The sequence below is a fragment of the Ornithorhynchus anatinus genome, chromosome 18 (genome assembly GCF_004115215.2).
Source record: "Ornithorhynchus anatinus isolate Pmale09 chromosome 18, mOrnAna1.pri.v4, whole genome shotgun sequence".
Lineage (NCBI taxonomy): Eukaryota > Metazoa > Chordata > Mammalia > Monotremata > Ornithorhynchidae > Ornithorhynchus > Ornithorhynchus anatinus.
In genome coordinates, this window is record NC_041745.1 from 44,460,440 (window position 1) to 44,476,253 (window position 15,814).

Here is a 15,814-nt window from a genome sequence, read left to right on the forward strand (position 1 = left end):
CAAATGGCATCATTATTATTATTATCTTTGACTCCTCTCTCTCACTGAACCCACCTATTCAATCCGTCACTAAATCCTGTCGGTCCCACCTTCACCGCCTCGCTAAAATTCACCTTTTCCCCTCTATCCAAACTGCTACAATCACTCGTCCTAGCCTGCCTAGATTACTGCATCAGCCTCCTCGCTGACCTCCTAAGCGTCTTATCTCTCCCCACTTTGGTCCATACTTCACGCTGCTGCCTTGATGATTTTTCTACATAAACGCTCAGGACATGTTTCCCCACTCCTCAAGAAACTCCAGTGGTTGCCCATCCACCTTCGCATCGAACAAAAAGTCCTCGCCATTGACTTTAAAGCATTCAATCGCCTTGCCCCCTCCCACCTCACCTCCTACTACAACCCAGCCTGCACACTTTGCTCTTCTAATGCTAACCTTCTCACTGTGCCTCGTTCTCTTCTGCCTCGCCACCCACTCCTCGCACATGTCCTGCCTCCGGCCTGGAATGCCCTCCCTCCTCAAATCTGACAGATAATTACTCTCCCCCTCTTCAGAGTCTTTTTGAAGGCCCAGCTTCTCCAAGAGGCCTTCCCTGACAAGTCTTTATTTCCTGTTTTCCCACTCCCTTCTTTCCTATTCTCCTACTCCCTTCTTTATCGCCCTGCCTTTCTCCCTTTGTTCGTCCCCCTTCCCAGACCCACAGCACTTATGTAAATATCTGTAACTTATTTATCTGTATTAATGTCTGTCTTCCCAACTTCTAGACTGTAAGCTTGTTGTAGGCAGGGAATGTGCCTGTTCATTGTTGAATTGTATTATTCCAAGCCCTCAGCACAGTACTCTGCATCCAGTAAGTGCTCAGTAAATACGATTGATTGACTGACCCACTGACTGACTGGCTGCCTGGTCTGGCAGTGTGGAAGGGCAATGGGGGAGCCTTGCCTCGATGGTCCTCGCCCTGGTCTGACAGTAGGGGATGTGTAAACTCCTTGCGGGCAAGGAATGTGCCTGTTTATCGCTGTTTTGTCCTCTCCCAAGCGCTGAGAGAAGCCGGATTGGAAGAAGATGAACAGGGAGTAAAGCTTGGAGGAAGGACTATAAACCTTCGTCATGCTGATGATACAACGCTACTACCAGAAAGTGAAGAAGATTTGAAGGGCTTATTATTAAAAGTTAAGGAACAGAGTAAAAAGATGGGCCTATATTTAAATGTCAGGAAAACAAAGAGCGTGACAATTGGAAGTTTTAACACATTCGTAGCGGACGGAGAAGAGATTGAAATAGTTGACGATTTTTCTCTCCTGGGATCGATAATCCATAATAAAGGAACCAGTAGCCAAGAAATATGCCGAAGATCAATGTTAAGGAAGATTTGCTGCGAAGAGCCAGGAAAGAGTCATGAAACGTGCTGATGTAACAATCGCCACTAAAATACAGACGATGTACGGATCCGAAAACTGGACAATGAGTTAACAGTATAGAAAGAACATCGATTCTTTCGAAATGTGGTGTTGGGGAAGGCTTCCGCCAACACCGCGGACTGTCTGAAAACCAAACAAACAAATGGCTTTCGGAGCAAATTAAACCAAAGTGGTCTTTGGAAGGCCGAATGACTCGACTTAGACGAGCATATTTCGGATCCCTCATCAGGAGGACTAATTCTCTGGAGAGGACGCTAATGCTAGGAAAAGTCCAGGGAAAAGGTGGCAGAGGCGGACCGGCAGTTAAGATGGAGAGAGACCGTTACAACGATAAGGGAAGAACCGTTAGAAAGGCGGCGGATTGCGGCAGCGGCCCGGACGTTCTGGAGAGAGTGGATCCATGGAGTCGCTAGGAATCAGAAACGACTCGAAGGCACTTGGTGAGCCCTTAGTACAGTGCTCTGCACCCAGCAAGCGCTGGCTAAATATGACTGACCGATGAATGATCGAATGAGGTTGGTGGGGGTGGGCAAGTCCTGAATGAGGACCCTCGATGGTCCTCGCCCCGGTCTGGAGGTGGGGCGTGGGGGAGGATCATCATCATCATCATCATCATCATCATCACGGCATTCGTTAAACGCTTACTAAGTGCCAAGCACTGTTCTGAGCGCTGGGATAGGTACAAGGTTTTCGGGTTGTCCCACTTGGGCCTCACAGTCTTCATCCCCATTTGACAGCGGAGAATGGGGGAGGATGGGGAGGGATGGGGAGGGATGGGGGAGATGGGGAGGGATGGGGGGATGGGGGACTGGGGGGATGGGAGGGATGAGGGATGGGGGAATGGGAGGGATGAGGGATGGGGGAATGGGAGGAATGGGAGGGATGGGAGGGATGGGAGGGATGGGGGGGTAGGAGGATGGGAGGGATGGGGGAATAGGGGGATGGGGAGGAATGGGGGATAGGAAGGATGGGGAGGGAGGGGAGAAGGATGGGGGAGGGATGGGGAGGGATGGGGGAGGATGGGAAAATGGGGGGGATGGGAGAGATGGGATGGGAGAGATGGGAGGGAAGGCGAGGCCGGAGGAGGACCGGAGCGGCGGCGGCGGCGGCGGCGGCGGAGCTCCTGTCTCTTTAAGAGTCTTCGAGGGCGGGGCCGGTCGTGTCGTCACTTCCGTTATCGGCCCCTCCCCTTGTCCTTGCCCATCCCCCACCCGTCCCGCCCCGCCCCCCGCCCCCCGCCGCCCTTTGCCGGGACCCGCCGGGACCCGCCGGGAGCGGGCTTGGGGTCGGTTGGGCTCCGGGGGCGGGGGGGAGGGGAGGGGAGGGGAGGGGCGGGGCGTGTGTGTGTGTCTCTGTGTGTGTGTGTGTGTGTGTGTGTGTGTGTCTGTGTCCTCCGCCAGGGCAGCTCGGGGTCGGGGGTCGGGGGTCGGGGGTCGGGGTGGGGCTCAGCGGGCGGCGCGGGCCGGGCCCCGGCAGCGGGGAGGGGACCGGAGGGAAGGAGGGAGGGAGGGAGGGACCCCGGGGAACGATGCTGTGGGACCCTCGCGAAGGATGGGTGCGAGGCCCTCGGAAAGGATGCCGTGGGACCCTCGCAAGGGATGGGTGCGGGACCCTCGGGAAGGTGGCCGTGGGACCCTCGCAAAAGATGGGTGCGGGGCCCTCGGAAAGGATGCCGTGGGACCCTCGCAAAGGATGGGTGCGGGGCCCTCGGGAAGGATGCCGTGGGACCCTCGCAAAGGATGGGTGCGGGGCCCTCGGGAAGGATGCCGTGGGACCCTCGCAAGGGATGGGTGCGGGGCCCTCGGGAAGGATGCCGTGGGACCCTCGCAAGGGATGGGTGCGGGGCCCTCGGGAAGGATGCCGTGGGACCCTCGCAAGGGATGGGTGCGGGGCCCTCGGGAAGGATGCCGTGGGACCCTCGCAAGGGATGGGTGCGGGACCCTCAGAAGCGATGGGGGTCGGACCCCCGGAAGGGACGCGCGCGGGTCCGGGAGGGCTGTGCCCCTGACGGCCGTCCCGGGCTGCGTTCGCAGGTTCCGCCCGCCTCCGCTCCCACGCCGCCCGGACCCCGTCCGGACCCTCCAGGAGCGGGGCCCTCGAATGAATGGCCTCCGCGGACGAGCTCAAGTTCCAAGGTAGCCGAGATCGCTTTCCTCCTGTTTTCCGGCGGTCTTTAAGCGCCCGGTACGTGCCGGCCACCGGACCGAGCACCGGGGTGGACGTACCCTGACGGGGTCGGACGCGGTCCTCGCCCCACGTGGGGCTCACGGTCGTTTTACAGACGAGGGGACCGAGGCCCGGAGGAGCGGAGGGACTCGCCCGAGGTCACGCGGCGGAAGAGCGGCGGAGCCGGCGCCGGGACCCCGGCCGTTCCGGATCCCGGGCCCGGGCCCTTTCCGCCGGGCCACGTCGCGTCTCGTGTTGGGATTCCGGGCTCTCCCGGTTTGGCATTTGGCCGAGTAGTAAATGCCGATAACGATGGTGGCGGAGGGGTGTTCTTTCAGCGCTCACCTCGTGCCGAGCGCCGGGGGGGGAGAGCCGACGTGATCGGGTTGGGACCGGCCCCCCCGGTTCGGGGCGGGGAGAGCAGGTGAATAGGGGTGAGTAAACACCCGTGCTCGGCGCCGTTGTCTCCGCAGAGTCGGACGATGCCGCCCGCCTGCTGGCGGAAACCCCCGACGCCACGACGATAAGCGTCGACGAGCCCGGGCCCGGCGGCCGGAGGACCCAGGGCCGGCACGGGCTCCTCCGGGGCTCCGGGCGGGAGGAGGACGAGGAGCTGCTGGGCCACGATGACTCGGATCAAACGGAGGTGACGCTTCTCGGTTCGGTGGCCCGGTCGGGGGCGGGTGCGCCGAGCTCACGGCGCCGCGCTGAGCGCCGCGGAGAGATCGGCGGGCGCGGGGCAAGGTGCCGCCGCTCCCCAGGGAGGCGTACCGTCCGAAAACTCACACGGGGGCTCGTTTCGGGTGGGGTGACTTCGCCGATCGATGGATTCCTCCTGGGAGATCTCGGCGCGGGGCTGCGTGATGTCCTGTATCATAAATCGGTCAGTCAGTCGGTTGGTCGTATTATCGAGCATTTACCGCGTGCGGAAACCGTACCGAGTGCTTGGGAGAGGACGGTATATAACGACGGAGGGACGGATTCTCTGCCCACGACGAGTTTACAGTCTATATCAGCGTCCATCTCCCGACCGTAAACTCGTCGTGATCGAGGAACGCGTCCGTCGACTGTTGTGTTGTGCTCTCCCAAGCGCTCGCTACGATGCTCGGCGGACGGCGAGTGCTTAATAAATACCATTGGTGATGTCGACGTCTGAGTCGTATACGCTGTGCCGAAGCGGGGGCTGCCGGTTCACACGATGTAGGTGTGGGTAACTAATCGGGGAAGACTTCCCGGAGGAGGGGGGGCTTTCGGGAGGGGGTCCGGAGTCGAGGATGAGCCGGAACCCGGTAGATCCGAAGAGGGAGGGAGGGAGTTCCCGGTTCGGGAACGGCCAGAACGGAGGGCCGGAGGAGGGAGGGTCGAGAGTGAGGGACCGTGAGGAGGGGAGCAGGGGCAGAGTGAAGAATGGGAGCCGGCGGGCTGGGGAGTCGGGGAAGAGAGCGGATCTGTAAGGTGGGGAGAGCCGGGGGCGGTGAGCCGGGGAGCCTACCCTCGGGGGTTTCCGCCGGGTCCAGAGGGAGACGGGGAACCACCGGAAGGGTTGGAGGAGCCAGGGGACGCGAGGCGAGCGATGCTTCGGGCAGGGCGGAGGGAGCCGCCCTGGACGGGGAGGGAGAAGTCGAGAACGGCGGAGTCCAGGAGGGCGGGAAAGCGGGAGGCTTCCAAGGGAAAGAGGCCGTCTGGAGGTGCAGGTCCCTCCGTCGCAGTCTTCTTTTCCGTGTCGGGGGCCGGGGAGCGGGGGAGACACGGTCCAGTCGGTCGGGACATGATCGCCGCCCGCCTCGGGACCCGCAGGCTAGGGGGAGGCTGGCTGGCTGGCTGGCTGGCTGGCTCCCTGCCGGCCCGGCCACCCTCCGAACCTGGTTTTCTCCCACAGTTACTTGCCGGCCAGAAGAAAAGTGCCCCCTTCTGGACATTTGAGTACTACCAAACTTTCTTTGACGTGGACACTTATCAGGTGCGTGACACCCAACCTGGGACAGATCAGACCCCTCCCGCCGTGGCGGTGGGGTGGGGTGGAGGCTCGGGGCTCGCCTCGCTCTCCCTGACTCCCGCCGGCTGTGTCCTAGGTCCTGGACCGCATCAAAGGCTCCGTTTTGCCCATCCCGGGGAAGAACTTCGTGCGACTGTACATCCGCAGCAATCCGGACCTCTACGGTGCGTCCTCGGCCCGCCGCGGCCCGCCCCCCGCGCCCCCGCCCCGGCCGGAGGCTTGACCGCGCTGACCGGGAGGGGGTGGGGGCGTCGGGTGAGAGGGGGCGGACCGTGAGGTTTGGTCAGTCCGGCGCCGGGTCTGAGGCCCCCCGCTGCTGCCGGTCCCGCGACGGACCTTTTTGAAAACCTTGGGTCCAGTTCACTGGTGGCCTTGAAAGAGTTACCGACGATGGAGTCTGCCATCGGGAGGGTGGTATCTACCGAGTGCCTGCGCCTGAGCGCGGGAGAGATCGACCCACCAACCGGTGGTATTTATCGAGGGCTTATTGGTGCAGAGCGCTGTACTGAGTGTTTGGGAAGGTACCACAGGATGAAGAGATCATTCTTTCCCACAGGGAACTTAGTGGGGTGGGGGGTAGGGGGTGGCTCCTGGGTCAGCCCCACGATCCACCCGACCCAGAGCTCTTTCTCCGAAAGCGACAGCAGGGCATTGGAGGGAACTTGTGCTGGTTGTTCTCCTGGACACCCACCCCTGTGGACCTTCTCATACCCCTGGCTCTTCCCTCTCCATCCCTGACTCTCCTCCAGTGACCCAGCGCTGACCAACCCCCCCCGACTCTCCCCCTCCATCCCTGACACTCTCACGGTGACCCAGCGTGGACCGTCCAACACCCCTCACCCTCCCTTCTCCGTCCCTGACTCTCCCCAGTGACGCAGCACAGACCGTCTCCCACCCCTGACTCCCTCCTCTCCGTCCCTGAGTGTTGCCCAGTGACCGAGCATGGACCGTCCAACACCTCTGCCTTCCCTCTCCACCCCTGACTCTCCCCAGTGAGGCGGTACAGACCATCTGGCACCCCTGACTCTCCCCGAGCCCTGACTCCCCTCTCCATCCCTGAATCCCCCCAGTGACGCAGGCCAGATTATCTGATACCCCTGACTTTCCACGAAGCACCCCACACCCTCCACTCTCCCCTCTCTGCCCCCGACTCCTCCTCGTGACCCAGCATAAACCCTCACCTGTGGATCTGTCCCAACCTCTCTGGCCCTGCTGGTGTTATCGGCGGTGGGGACAGATTCCCCAGGGCTCACCTCACCTCACCTCACCTCACCTCACCTCACCTCACCTCACCCAGTGGAAGAAGCGTGTCCCGCTGCCCCCCAGGTCTAGAAGGAGCTCCTCGTCCTGCTCTGAGCCCAGTGGTCTTTTGTATTATGGGGCGGCCCCGGCTCACGGGAGCTGAGGCCTCCTAAGGGTTCTCCCTCGCATTTGGAGAGGCGAGCTACGTTTCATTTTGCCCGGACACGTCCCGGTCCCCCGACTCCAAGGTGGGGGAGGAGGGCAGCGGAGCCGATCTGGATTTTAACTGCGATAGAAGATTCGCCCCGCCACACCGCCGGGTGCCAGGGCCCAGAGCTCGCCCTGGCGTGAGGGCGGCCGAGGGCGGTGGGCACCCGGGGGAGGGGGCACGAGCCTCGGGGCTGGTGCTCATCTCTCCGTGGTGTCCGCAGGCCCCTTCTGGATCTGTGCCACGCTGGTATTTGCCATCGCCATCAGCGGGAACCTGGCCAACTTCTTCCTGCACCTAGGCAAGCAGACGTACCACTACGTCCCCGAGTTCCGCAAAGGTCAGTGATCGCTCCTCTCCGGAGGCCAGGGGGCACCCGCCGCACTTTACCCAACCGGCCCTGCTGGCCCTGCGGGCCTTGGACCCCCCGGGGAGCTTCGGGCCACAGAAGAGAGTCAGACTGCAGTTGCGTCTGGTGGCGAAAGTGGCATTTTCCCAGGGTCCCCGGTTGCAGAGCACTGTACCGAGTGCTTGGAAACCTACTCAGCCCCGCTTACTTGGCGCCGCCACGGTAACCTGGCAGAGAGACGGGAGGGTATTTCCGAGAGGGCCGATCAAAATAAAGATTTTAATGTCCAAATGGAAAAGTCAGAAATACATGAAGTGCTGAGGATGGGTGTCATGACCGTTGATGACGATAAGTAATCATTTGGGTATTCGTTCCTGTCGGCCAAGCGCTGTTCTGATTCTGGAGTGGATTCAAGATCATCGGGGACTGTGTCTGATGGTCCCATACGGGGCTTGCAGTCTAAGTGGGAGGGAGAACGGGTATTGAATCCCCATTTTACAGACGAGGGAACTGAGTCTCAGAGAAGTGAAGTGACTTGATTCAGGGTCACATAGCAAGCAATGTGGTGAAGCTGGGATTAATTAATGATATTTATTGAGCAGAACAGTGCACTCAGTGCTTGGGAGAGTATAGTACAACAGAATTAGTAGACGTGTTCCCTGCCCCATAACGAGTTGACAGCCTGAGTATTAGAGCCCAGGATCCCTGACTTTCCGGGCCCAGGCTCCTTTCATTCATCCAGGCCGCTTCCAGGGGCTAAAGGAAGTGGCTGATGGGTTAGGCTGGCAGTGAACAGGGAAGGTGTGTTGGAGGAGGTGGGCTTTCAGGAGGAATTTGAGTAAGGGGAGGGCGGCGGTCTGACGGATGTAGGAGGGGCGGGAGCCTGGAAGAATGGCAAGGGGAGTCTCCCCGTGACGTGACGGGCAGGGCTCGGCTAAGGGCGGATCTGGGAGACGCCGTGCAGGAAGAAATGGCAGAATCTGGCCGTCAGTGAAACCTGACAGCCGACAGTCAGCGGGGCGTGGAGGATGTTCCTGAGCGGGTAGGATTCCGGGACAGGGAAGACGATGCTGGCATCGGCCGAGCTGGCAAAGTTGGGAGTTTGAGCGTTGGCCTGGGGGCAAGAAGGGATGCGGGATGGCGCGTCAGGCTAGAGGTCGGGGCCTGAGAGGGAGATTTAATGAATTGTACGTCGCCTCGATTCTATTTAGTTGCCATTGTTTTTACGAGATGTTCTTCCCCTTGACTCTATTTATTGCCATCGTTCTTGTCTGTCCATCTCCCCCGATTAGACCGTAAGCCCGTCAGACGGCAGGGACCGTCTCTATCTGTTGCCGACTTGTTCATCCCAAGCGCTTAGTACAGTGCTCTGCACATAGTAAGCGCTCAGTAAATACTATTGAATGAATGAATGAAAGATTCGGGAGTCATCGGCCCAGAGGGAGGAGCCGAAGGGGTGTGAAAGGCTGAGCTTCCCCAGAGAGGGACTATGGAGAGAGGAGAGGAGAGGGCCTAGAGCAGAGCCTGGGGGGGGCCGTCCCACTCACGGTCAGAAGAGGAGAGATGGAGAAGGAACTGCCGGAGCATGAGGGTGAGCAGTTGCCAGAGAGTTAGGAGGAGGAGGAGGGGAGTAGCACGGCTGCAGGGAAAGTAACGAGGCTGATCAGTTAGAGCTAGGAGGGGTACCGGGAGAGTACTACATCAGCAGGGTAAGGAATAAGACTGAGCAGTCGGAGAGCTAGGAGGAGAACCAGAGCAGAACCACATCGGCAGCATAAGGAACGAAGTCGAGCAGGCGTGAGAGAGCTAGAACCAGGGGAGTACCGCATCGGCAAGAGAAGGAGCGAGGCTGAGCAGTTGTCGGAGAGCTAGGAGGAGAAACGGGAGATTACTCTGTCAACAGGGCAGGGAACGAGGATGAACGTTTGTCAGAGAGCTAAGAGGAGAACCAAGAAAGAACCACGTCTCCCGAACTGATTCAGGGAGGAGCGAGATCTCGTCTCTCTCGCCACCGACCCCCCACGTCCTGCCTCTGGCCTGGAACGCTTTCCTCCCCCAGATCCGACCGACAGTGACTCTTCCTCACCTTCAGAGCCTTATTGAAAGCACATCTCCTCCAAGGAGCCTTCCCTGACTAAACCCCCCTCTTTCCTCTTCTCCCACTCCCTTCTGCATCTCCCCGCATAGCTCCCTTTGTTCTTCCCCCTCCCAGTCCTACCGCACTTACATACATGTCTGTTTCCCCGCCTCTAGACTGTAAGCTCGTTGAGGGCAGGGAATGTGCCTGTTTATCATCGTATTGTATTCTCCCAACCGCTTAGTACAGTGCTCTGCACACAGTAAGTGCTCAATAAACACGATTGAACGAACGAATGAATGAGTGGTCGCTGGGGTCAGAAGCAGCAGAAAGATGGAAGGGGATTAGGGCCAAGACGGTCTGTGAGGCCTGCTGGGTGGAAGTCGCGGGGAACCTCTGACCATGCAGCCTCTTTGGGGGGGGGAAGGCGCTGCAAGTCTGCTCATCCAGGAATCAGTCCGTCCTATTTACTGAGCTCTTACTTTGTGCAGTCCATCGATCAGTCAAACCGGTGGTACTTCTTATTGAGTGCTTACTGTGTGCACAGAACCGAACTAAATGCTTGGGAGTGTGCAGTATAACAATAAACAGACTAATTGCCCACAAGCTTACAGTCTAGAGGCTCTAAGGGGGTCTCTGTCCCCATCGCTCCCCCCGGGCCCCCTCTCCCCACAACCTGCCGGTGGACCGGCTTACGCCTCTGGTCCCCGAGCGAGGTGGCAATAGGTGGGGCATGGCCAGAAGCCCTCACCTGTCTATCTCTGCTGTGCCCGGACAGTGTCCATTGCAGCGACCGCCATCTACACCTACGCCTGGCTGGTCCCCCTGGCCCTGTGGGGCTTCCTGGTGTGGAGGAACAGCAGAGTGGTCAGCCTCGTCTCCTACTCCTTCCTGGAGATCGTGTGCGTCTACGGCTACTCCCTCTTCATCTACATCCCCACCGCCGTGAGTACCGGCTGTGAGCCCAGAGGGCCCGGGGCCTGGGGGTGGTGCCCAGTGCCCCTGAGGATGCGGGGCCCCTCTCGCCGGCTCTGGAGTCTGTTGATGCCGTGTGGAGAGTCCGTGCTCAATTTTCTGGCCACTGTTTTGGCCACCTCAGGTTTTGCCACAGGTGGCCGCGCTGCCCGGCCCATGGAGAGAGCAGCCCCGACCCCCACGATGCAGCTGGGCCTAGGAGTCAATCAACCAATCGTATTTATTGAACGCTTTCTGTGTAGAGAGCGCTGTACTAAGCATTTGAGAGAGTACAACGAAAGAGAGTTGGTTACCTGCCCACAGTGAGCTTATAGTCTCGAGGGGTAGGTAGACATGAATATAAACAACTTGTGGGTGTGTTCCTGAGTGTTGCGGGGCTAAGGGAGGGGTGAATAAAGGGAGGAAGTGCAAGGGTGACACAAAAGGGAGTGGGACGGGAGGAGATGGGGACTTAATCAGGGAAGGCCTCCTGGAGGAGACATGCCTTCAACAAGGTTCGAGGGAAGGGAGAGGGATCATCTGTCAGATTTGAAGAGGGATGGAGTTCCAGGCCAGTGGCAGGATGTGAGCAAATGTCGGCAGCGAGATAGACGAGATAGAGGTACACTGAGGAGGGTGGCATTGGAGGAGTGAAGTGTGAGGGTTGGGTTGTAGGAGAGTAGTGAGGTGAGGTAGGAAGGGGGCAAGGTGACGGACTGCTTTAAAGCCAATGGTGAGGCCTAGTGACCGACAGTCCTCGGCCGGGGTGCATTAGGGTGGTATTTAAGTGTTCGTTATGTGCTAAGCCCCGGGGTGGATACAAGATAATCAGGTCGCCACGGTCCCTGTGCCACGTAGGGTCCCAGTCTAAGCAGGAGGGAGAATGAGCACTTAACCCCTATTTTAAAGATGAGGAAACTGAGGCATATAGATGTAAAGTGACTTGCCTCAGGGCACACAGCGGCCAAGTGGCAGAGCCAAGATTGGAACCCAAGTCCTCTGACTCCCAGGCCCGGGCTCTTCACTAGGCCATGCTGCTTCTCTTCCCGCTCTCATATCTCTCTCTGTCTCTTTCTTTCTCTCTCCCCCTTCCTTCTCCCAATCCCCCTCTCCCATGTCCCCTCCCTTTCCTCTCCAGATTCTCTGGATCATCCCACAGAAAGCCATCCGATGGATCCTACTATTCATGGCCCTGGGCCTCTCGGGGTCCGTGCTGGTGATGACCTTCTGGCCGGCGGTCCGGGATGACAACCGGAGGGTCGCCCTGGCCACCGTGGGCGCCATCGTCCTGCTGCACTCCCTCCTGGCCGTGGGTTGCCTGGTAGGCCGCTCTGGGGCCTCCTTCCCGACCCCGGGGCGCCGCAGACCTGGGCGGGGAGAGAGGAAGGGCGGGAGGGAGGGTAGGAGACCTCTGCTTCCTTCTTTGTGCCGAGCTGCTGCGCTGGTCTCGGAGTCCGCCACGTGCGGAGCACCGGGCTGGGTATGGAGCACGGGGAGGGGCACCTGCAGGCTGCGGAGGGACCTCCACGCCGGGAGCCCGCAGGTGTGGAGTGCCGGACTGGGTGCCTGCAGGGTGCGGGGCACCGGGCTGGTCACCTGCTGGGTGTAGAGTGCCAGGCTGGGCACCCGTGGGGCGTTAAGTGCCTGGGACAGAGCGATTTTCATTTTCCCTGAGTGGGTAGCCTGGCAGTGTCCAGGGCCGGGGGTGCCTGGACGGAAACGGTCTTCCCCAGCCGTAAGAGCGGCCCCGGGTTTGGTGTGTCAGGCGTCGGAGGGTGGGCTGTGGCGGCGGGAACTCCGCCCCTTACACTGGGGTAGGGAGGTTGGGAGGATCCACGATGTTCATTCATTCATTCATTCATTCAATAGTATTTATTGAGCGCTTACTATGTGCAGAGCACTGTACTAAGCGCTTGGAATGAACAAGTCGGCAACAGATAGAGACGGTCCCTGCCGTTTGACGGGCTTACGGTCTGATCGGGGGGGATGGACAGACAAGAACGATGGCAATAAATAGAGTCAAGGGGAAGAACATCCCGTAAAAACAATGGCGACTAAATAGAATCGAGGCGATGTACATTTCATTAACAAAATAAATAGGGTGATGAAAATATATACAGTCGAGCGGACGAGTACGGTGCCGAGGGGATGGGAAGGGAGAGGGGGAGGAGCAGAGGGAAATGGGGGGAAAAGAGGGTTAAGCTGTGGAGAAGTGGAGGGGGGGTGGCAGAGGGAGTAGAGGGAGAAGAGGAGCTCAGTCTGGGAAGGCCTCTCGGAGGAGGTGAGTTTTAAGTAGGGTTTTGAAGAGGGGAAGAGAATCGGTTTGGCGGAGGTGAGGAGGGAGGGCGTTCCGGGACCGCGGGAGGACGTGGCCCGGGGGTCGACGGCGGGACGGGCGAGACCGAGGGACGGTGAGCAGGTGGGCGGCAGAGGAGCGGAGCGTGCGGGGTGGGCGGTAGAGAGAGAGAAGGGAGGAGAGGTAGGAAGGGGCAAGGTGATGGAGAGCCTCGAAGCCTAGAGTGAGGAGTTTTTGTTTGGAGCGGAGGTCGATGGGCAACCACTGGAGTTGTTTAAGAAGGGGAGTGACATGCCCAGATCGTTTCTGCAGGAAGATGAGCCGGGAAGATGTTTGGGTCCGACCATTCTCCGAACAGCCCCGCTCACTGACAGGAGCACGGGCCCTCGCTCTGACGCCTGCCAGTCTGAATGTCCGTTCAGCCCCCGCCCCTGTCTTTTTAAACAATGAATCATATTTGCTAAGTGCTTACCGTGTGCCAGGCGCTACTAAGCCCTGGGGTAAATACAAGCGAATCGAGTTGGACAGTCTATGTCCCACATAGGGCTTACAGTCTTAATCCCCATTTTACAGCTGAGGTAACTGGGGCCCAGAGAAACGAAGTGACTTGCCCAAGGTCACCCAGCGGGCAGGTGGCAGAGCCGAGATTAGAATCCAGCTCCTTCCGACTCCCAGGCCCGTGCTCTGCTTCTCTGCGGGGCGAGCTGGAGGGCTTGGTCAGAGATGCGCGGAGGCTCGATCCTCATCGTTTTCCCCTCCTCTCCACCCCTCAGGCCTACTTCTTTGACGCCCCCGAGATGGACTTTCTGCCCCCGCCCCCAATGGCAGGGCTGGCGATGGGGTCGAACCACACGCTAGGTGCGCTGACCACGGTGGCCGGCTAGGAGAGGTGAGGTAAGGTGCCTGGCTCACTCTCTCCGCCTCCGAGTGCTGTGGGTGGAAGGTGGGTCTCGGCCCCGACTAGGGAGCCGGACGTGCCGGTGTGTGGGTGGGTTTGGTGGTGCCATTGGGGCCCCTAACGGAGCTTCTGGGAGAACCTGGGGTCTCTGAGGTCAGAGGGGGTTACTGTAGAAAGTGGGTCTCCTTCCCCCCCCCCCGAGTCGGTCCCCTTTCCTTCCTCCCTCCTCTTCCCCTGCTCTTGCCTCCCTCCCCTGACCCCCAAGGGATCAGGCAGGGTGGAAGGAGCCCCATGTGGGACTGGGGGAGTTGAGGAGTCCCCACAAGGCCCCCTCGCCTGCCGTGGGAAGCCATGTCCTGACCGCCGGGCTTGTGTTTCAGACCGCTGCCCGTCAGAGACCGCTCTGCCCTCTGGGCTCCTCTCCTGCCAAGGAGAAAGCTGGGCCCTGAAAGAGAGGAGAGAAGAGGCAGGCCGGACTGGAAGGGGGACCGCGGGCCACGCGGGCCTCTCCAGTCCTCCGCTCTCCAACGGGGAGCCGGAACCGGGTCGGGCCTGGTTTCCGAATAAAATGCAGCGGACGGCGCGGCGCCCTTCGTCTCTCGGGCAGGGGGCCACCCCCTCGCCCCCCTCCGCGCCGACTTCCCCAACCTGCGGACCTAGGCCCCGCCACGTCCCCCCCCCCCGCGGCCGCGCGCTGCTCCCCTGGGGTCCCCCCGCCCCCCGCCCGAGCCCGGCCATTCAGTCCTCGCCGGAAGGGCTCAGCCGCCATCCTGCACGGCCGGAGAAGGAGCCTCTGAACCCCGCGGCCCGTCCGTGGCTGAGCCCGCGGCCCCTGGGCTCTTCTCCCCGTATCCCTGGAAGGGGGCTGGGAGGCGGGGGGTGGCCCTGGCCCAGCTCCAGCCCCAGGAGCTGAGAGCCGCCAATTTCAATCTTACCGGTCCGGTCCAGGCCTCCGGGCCTAAGGGTGGGAGCTCATCTCGGAGCGCGTCTCGGCCCCGTGGCCGTCCTCCACCTTCCTGTTTCCTGCTGGCAGATTACGGGCCCGAGCTTGGGAGCCGCCTCCCCGTCCTTCACTCCTGGCACGACTCAGGTCCAAGAGAACTGGGGCGTCCCCGCTTTGTGCCCCTCCCGCTCCCTGCCACTTTCTGCCACTTTCTGCAGGGGTGACTGGTGTCCCCCCCCCCCCCCCCCGGTCACCCCCAGTAGGAGTGTTTACCTTTTGTGCGCTGGCTCCGATGCACGATACTAAGCACTGGGGAGATAGAGTCAGTGCTGTAACACTGGGTGGTGGCCGAGCATCGCACTGAACCCTTGGGGCAAAACAGTGTAGTTATACCACATCAGAAAGACAAAACACATTCTCTGGCCCAGAGGAGTTTACATATAAGGGGGGGAGGATATAGAAATACCAACAGGGGCATCAGAATAAATCCATCAAAATGTATAGAATGAGGCCACTGGTTGGAAACGACATAGTAAGCATTTAAATACCATAATCGTTATTATTATTAAACAGATCTAGCAGAGCTAGAGATGGCAGGTGGGTGGCTGCCATGAATCAATCAGGGAAGACTTCCTGGATGAGGAGGTGGGATTTTTTTTTTTTCCAGAGCCCAGGAGAAGCAGCACAGTCTAGTGGATAGAGCCCGGGCTGGGTGTCAGAGGGACCTGGGTTCCAATCCCGGCTCCGCCACATCTGCTGGGTGACCTTGGGCAAGTCGCTTAACTTCTCTGTGCCTCAGGTACCTCATCTATAAAATGGGGATTAGGACAGTGAGCCCCACGTGGGACAGGGACTGTGTCCAACCTGATTAGCTTGTATCTACCCCATCACTTATAACAGTGCTTGACACACAGTAAGCACTTCATTTATTCATTCAATTGTATTTACTGAGCGCTTACGGTGTGCAGAGGACTGTACCAAGCGCTTGGAAAGTACAATTCAGCAACAAAGAGAGACAATCTCTGCCCACCCCGGGCTTATAGTCTAGAAGGGGGGAGACAGACATCAAAACAAGGAAGCAGGAAACAATACAAATACATAGAATTATAGATATGTTACCTATGTGCACAAGTGCAATGGCGGGGGTGGGGGGGGGGCGGGTAGAGCAAAGGGAGCCGGTCGAGGTGACGCGGAAGGGAGGGGGAGCTGAGGAAAAGGGGGGCTTAGTCTGGGAAGGCCTCTTGGAGGAGGTGAGGCTTCAGTAGG

The 15,814-nt window shown here is 59.7% G+C and overlaps 1 protein-coding gene across 3 annotated transcripts; it reads left to right on the top strand.

Annotated features, from left to right (window-relative positions):
* The first annotated feature begins 1,754 nt into the window (after nt 1-1,754).
* Nucleotides 1,755-14,188, top strand: YIPF1 (Yip1 domain family member 1). Of its 3 annotated transcripts, none has more exons than XM_029046674.2 (10): nt 1,755-1,859; nt 3,453-3,554; nt 4,059-4,231; nt 5,465-5,545; nt 5,658-5,745; nt 7,255-7,371; nt 10,236-10,402; nt 11,550-11,732; nt 13,481-13,601; nt 13,986-14,188. In XM_029046674.2, the coding sequence occupies exons 2-9, from the start codon at nt 3,524-3,526 to the stop codon at nt 13,589-13,591; spliced, it is 951 nt and encodes a 316-aa protein (XP_028902507.1). In that variant the 5' UTR covers nt 1,755-1,859; nt 3,453-3,523; the 3' UTR covers nt 13,592-13,601; nt 13,986-14,188. The 3 variants fall into 3 exon arrangements, with proteins under 3 accessions (XP_028902507.1, XP_028902506.1, XP_028902508.1); XM_029046673.1 differs by lacking the exon at nt 1,755-1,859 and adding an exon at nt 2,647-2,704; XM_029046675.1 differs by lacking the exon at nt 1,755-1,859 and adding an exon at nt 2,647-2,704 and having other exon boundaries at nt 13,481-13,596.
* Nucleotides 14,189-15,814: the final 1,626 nt, after the last annotated feature.

Bases quoted from the DNA above. Each gene is read 5' to 3' on its own strand.
- YIPF1 (XM_029046674.2), top strand. From the start codon at position 3,524: ATGGCCTCCGCGGACGAGCTCAAGTTCCAAG. The intron at 5,546-5,657 runs GTGCGTGACACC...GCTGTGTCCTAG, and splicing joins TTGACGTGGACACTTATCAG to GTCCTGGACCGCATCAAAGG. The intron at 10,403-11,549 runs GTGAGTACCGGC...TTTCCTCTCCAG, and splicing joins TCATCTACATCCCCACCGCC to ATTCTCTGGATCATCCCACA.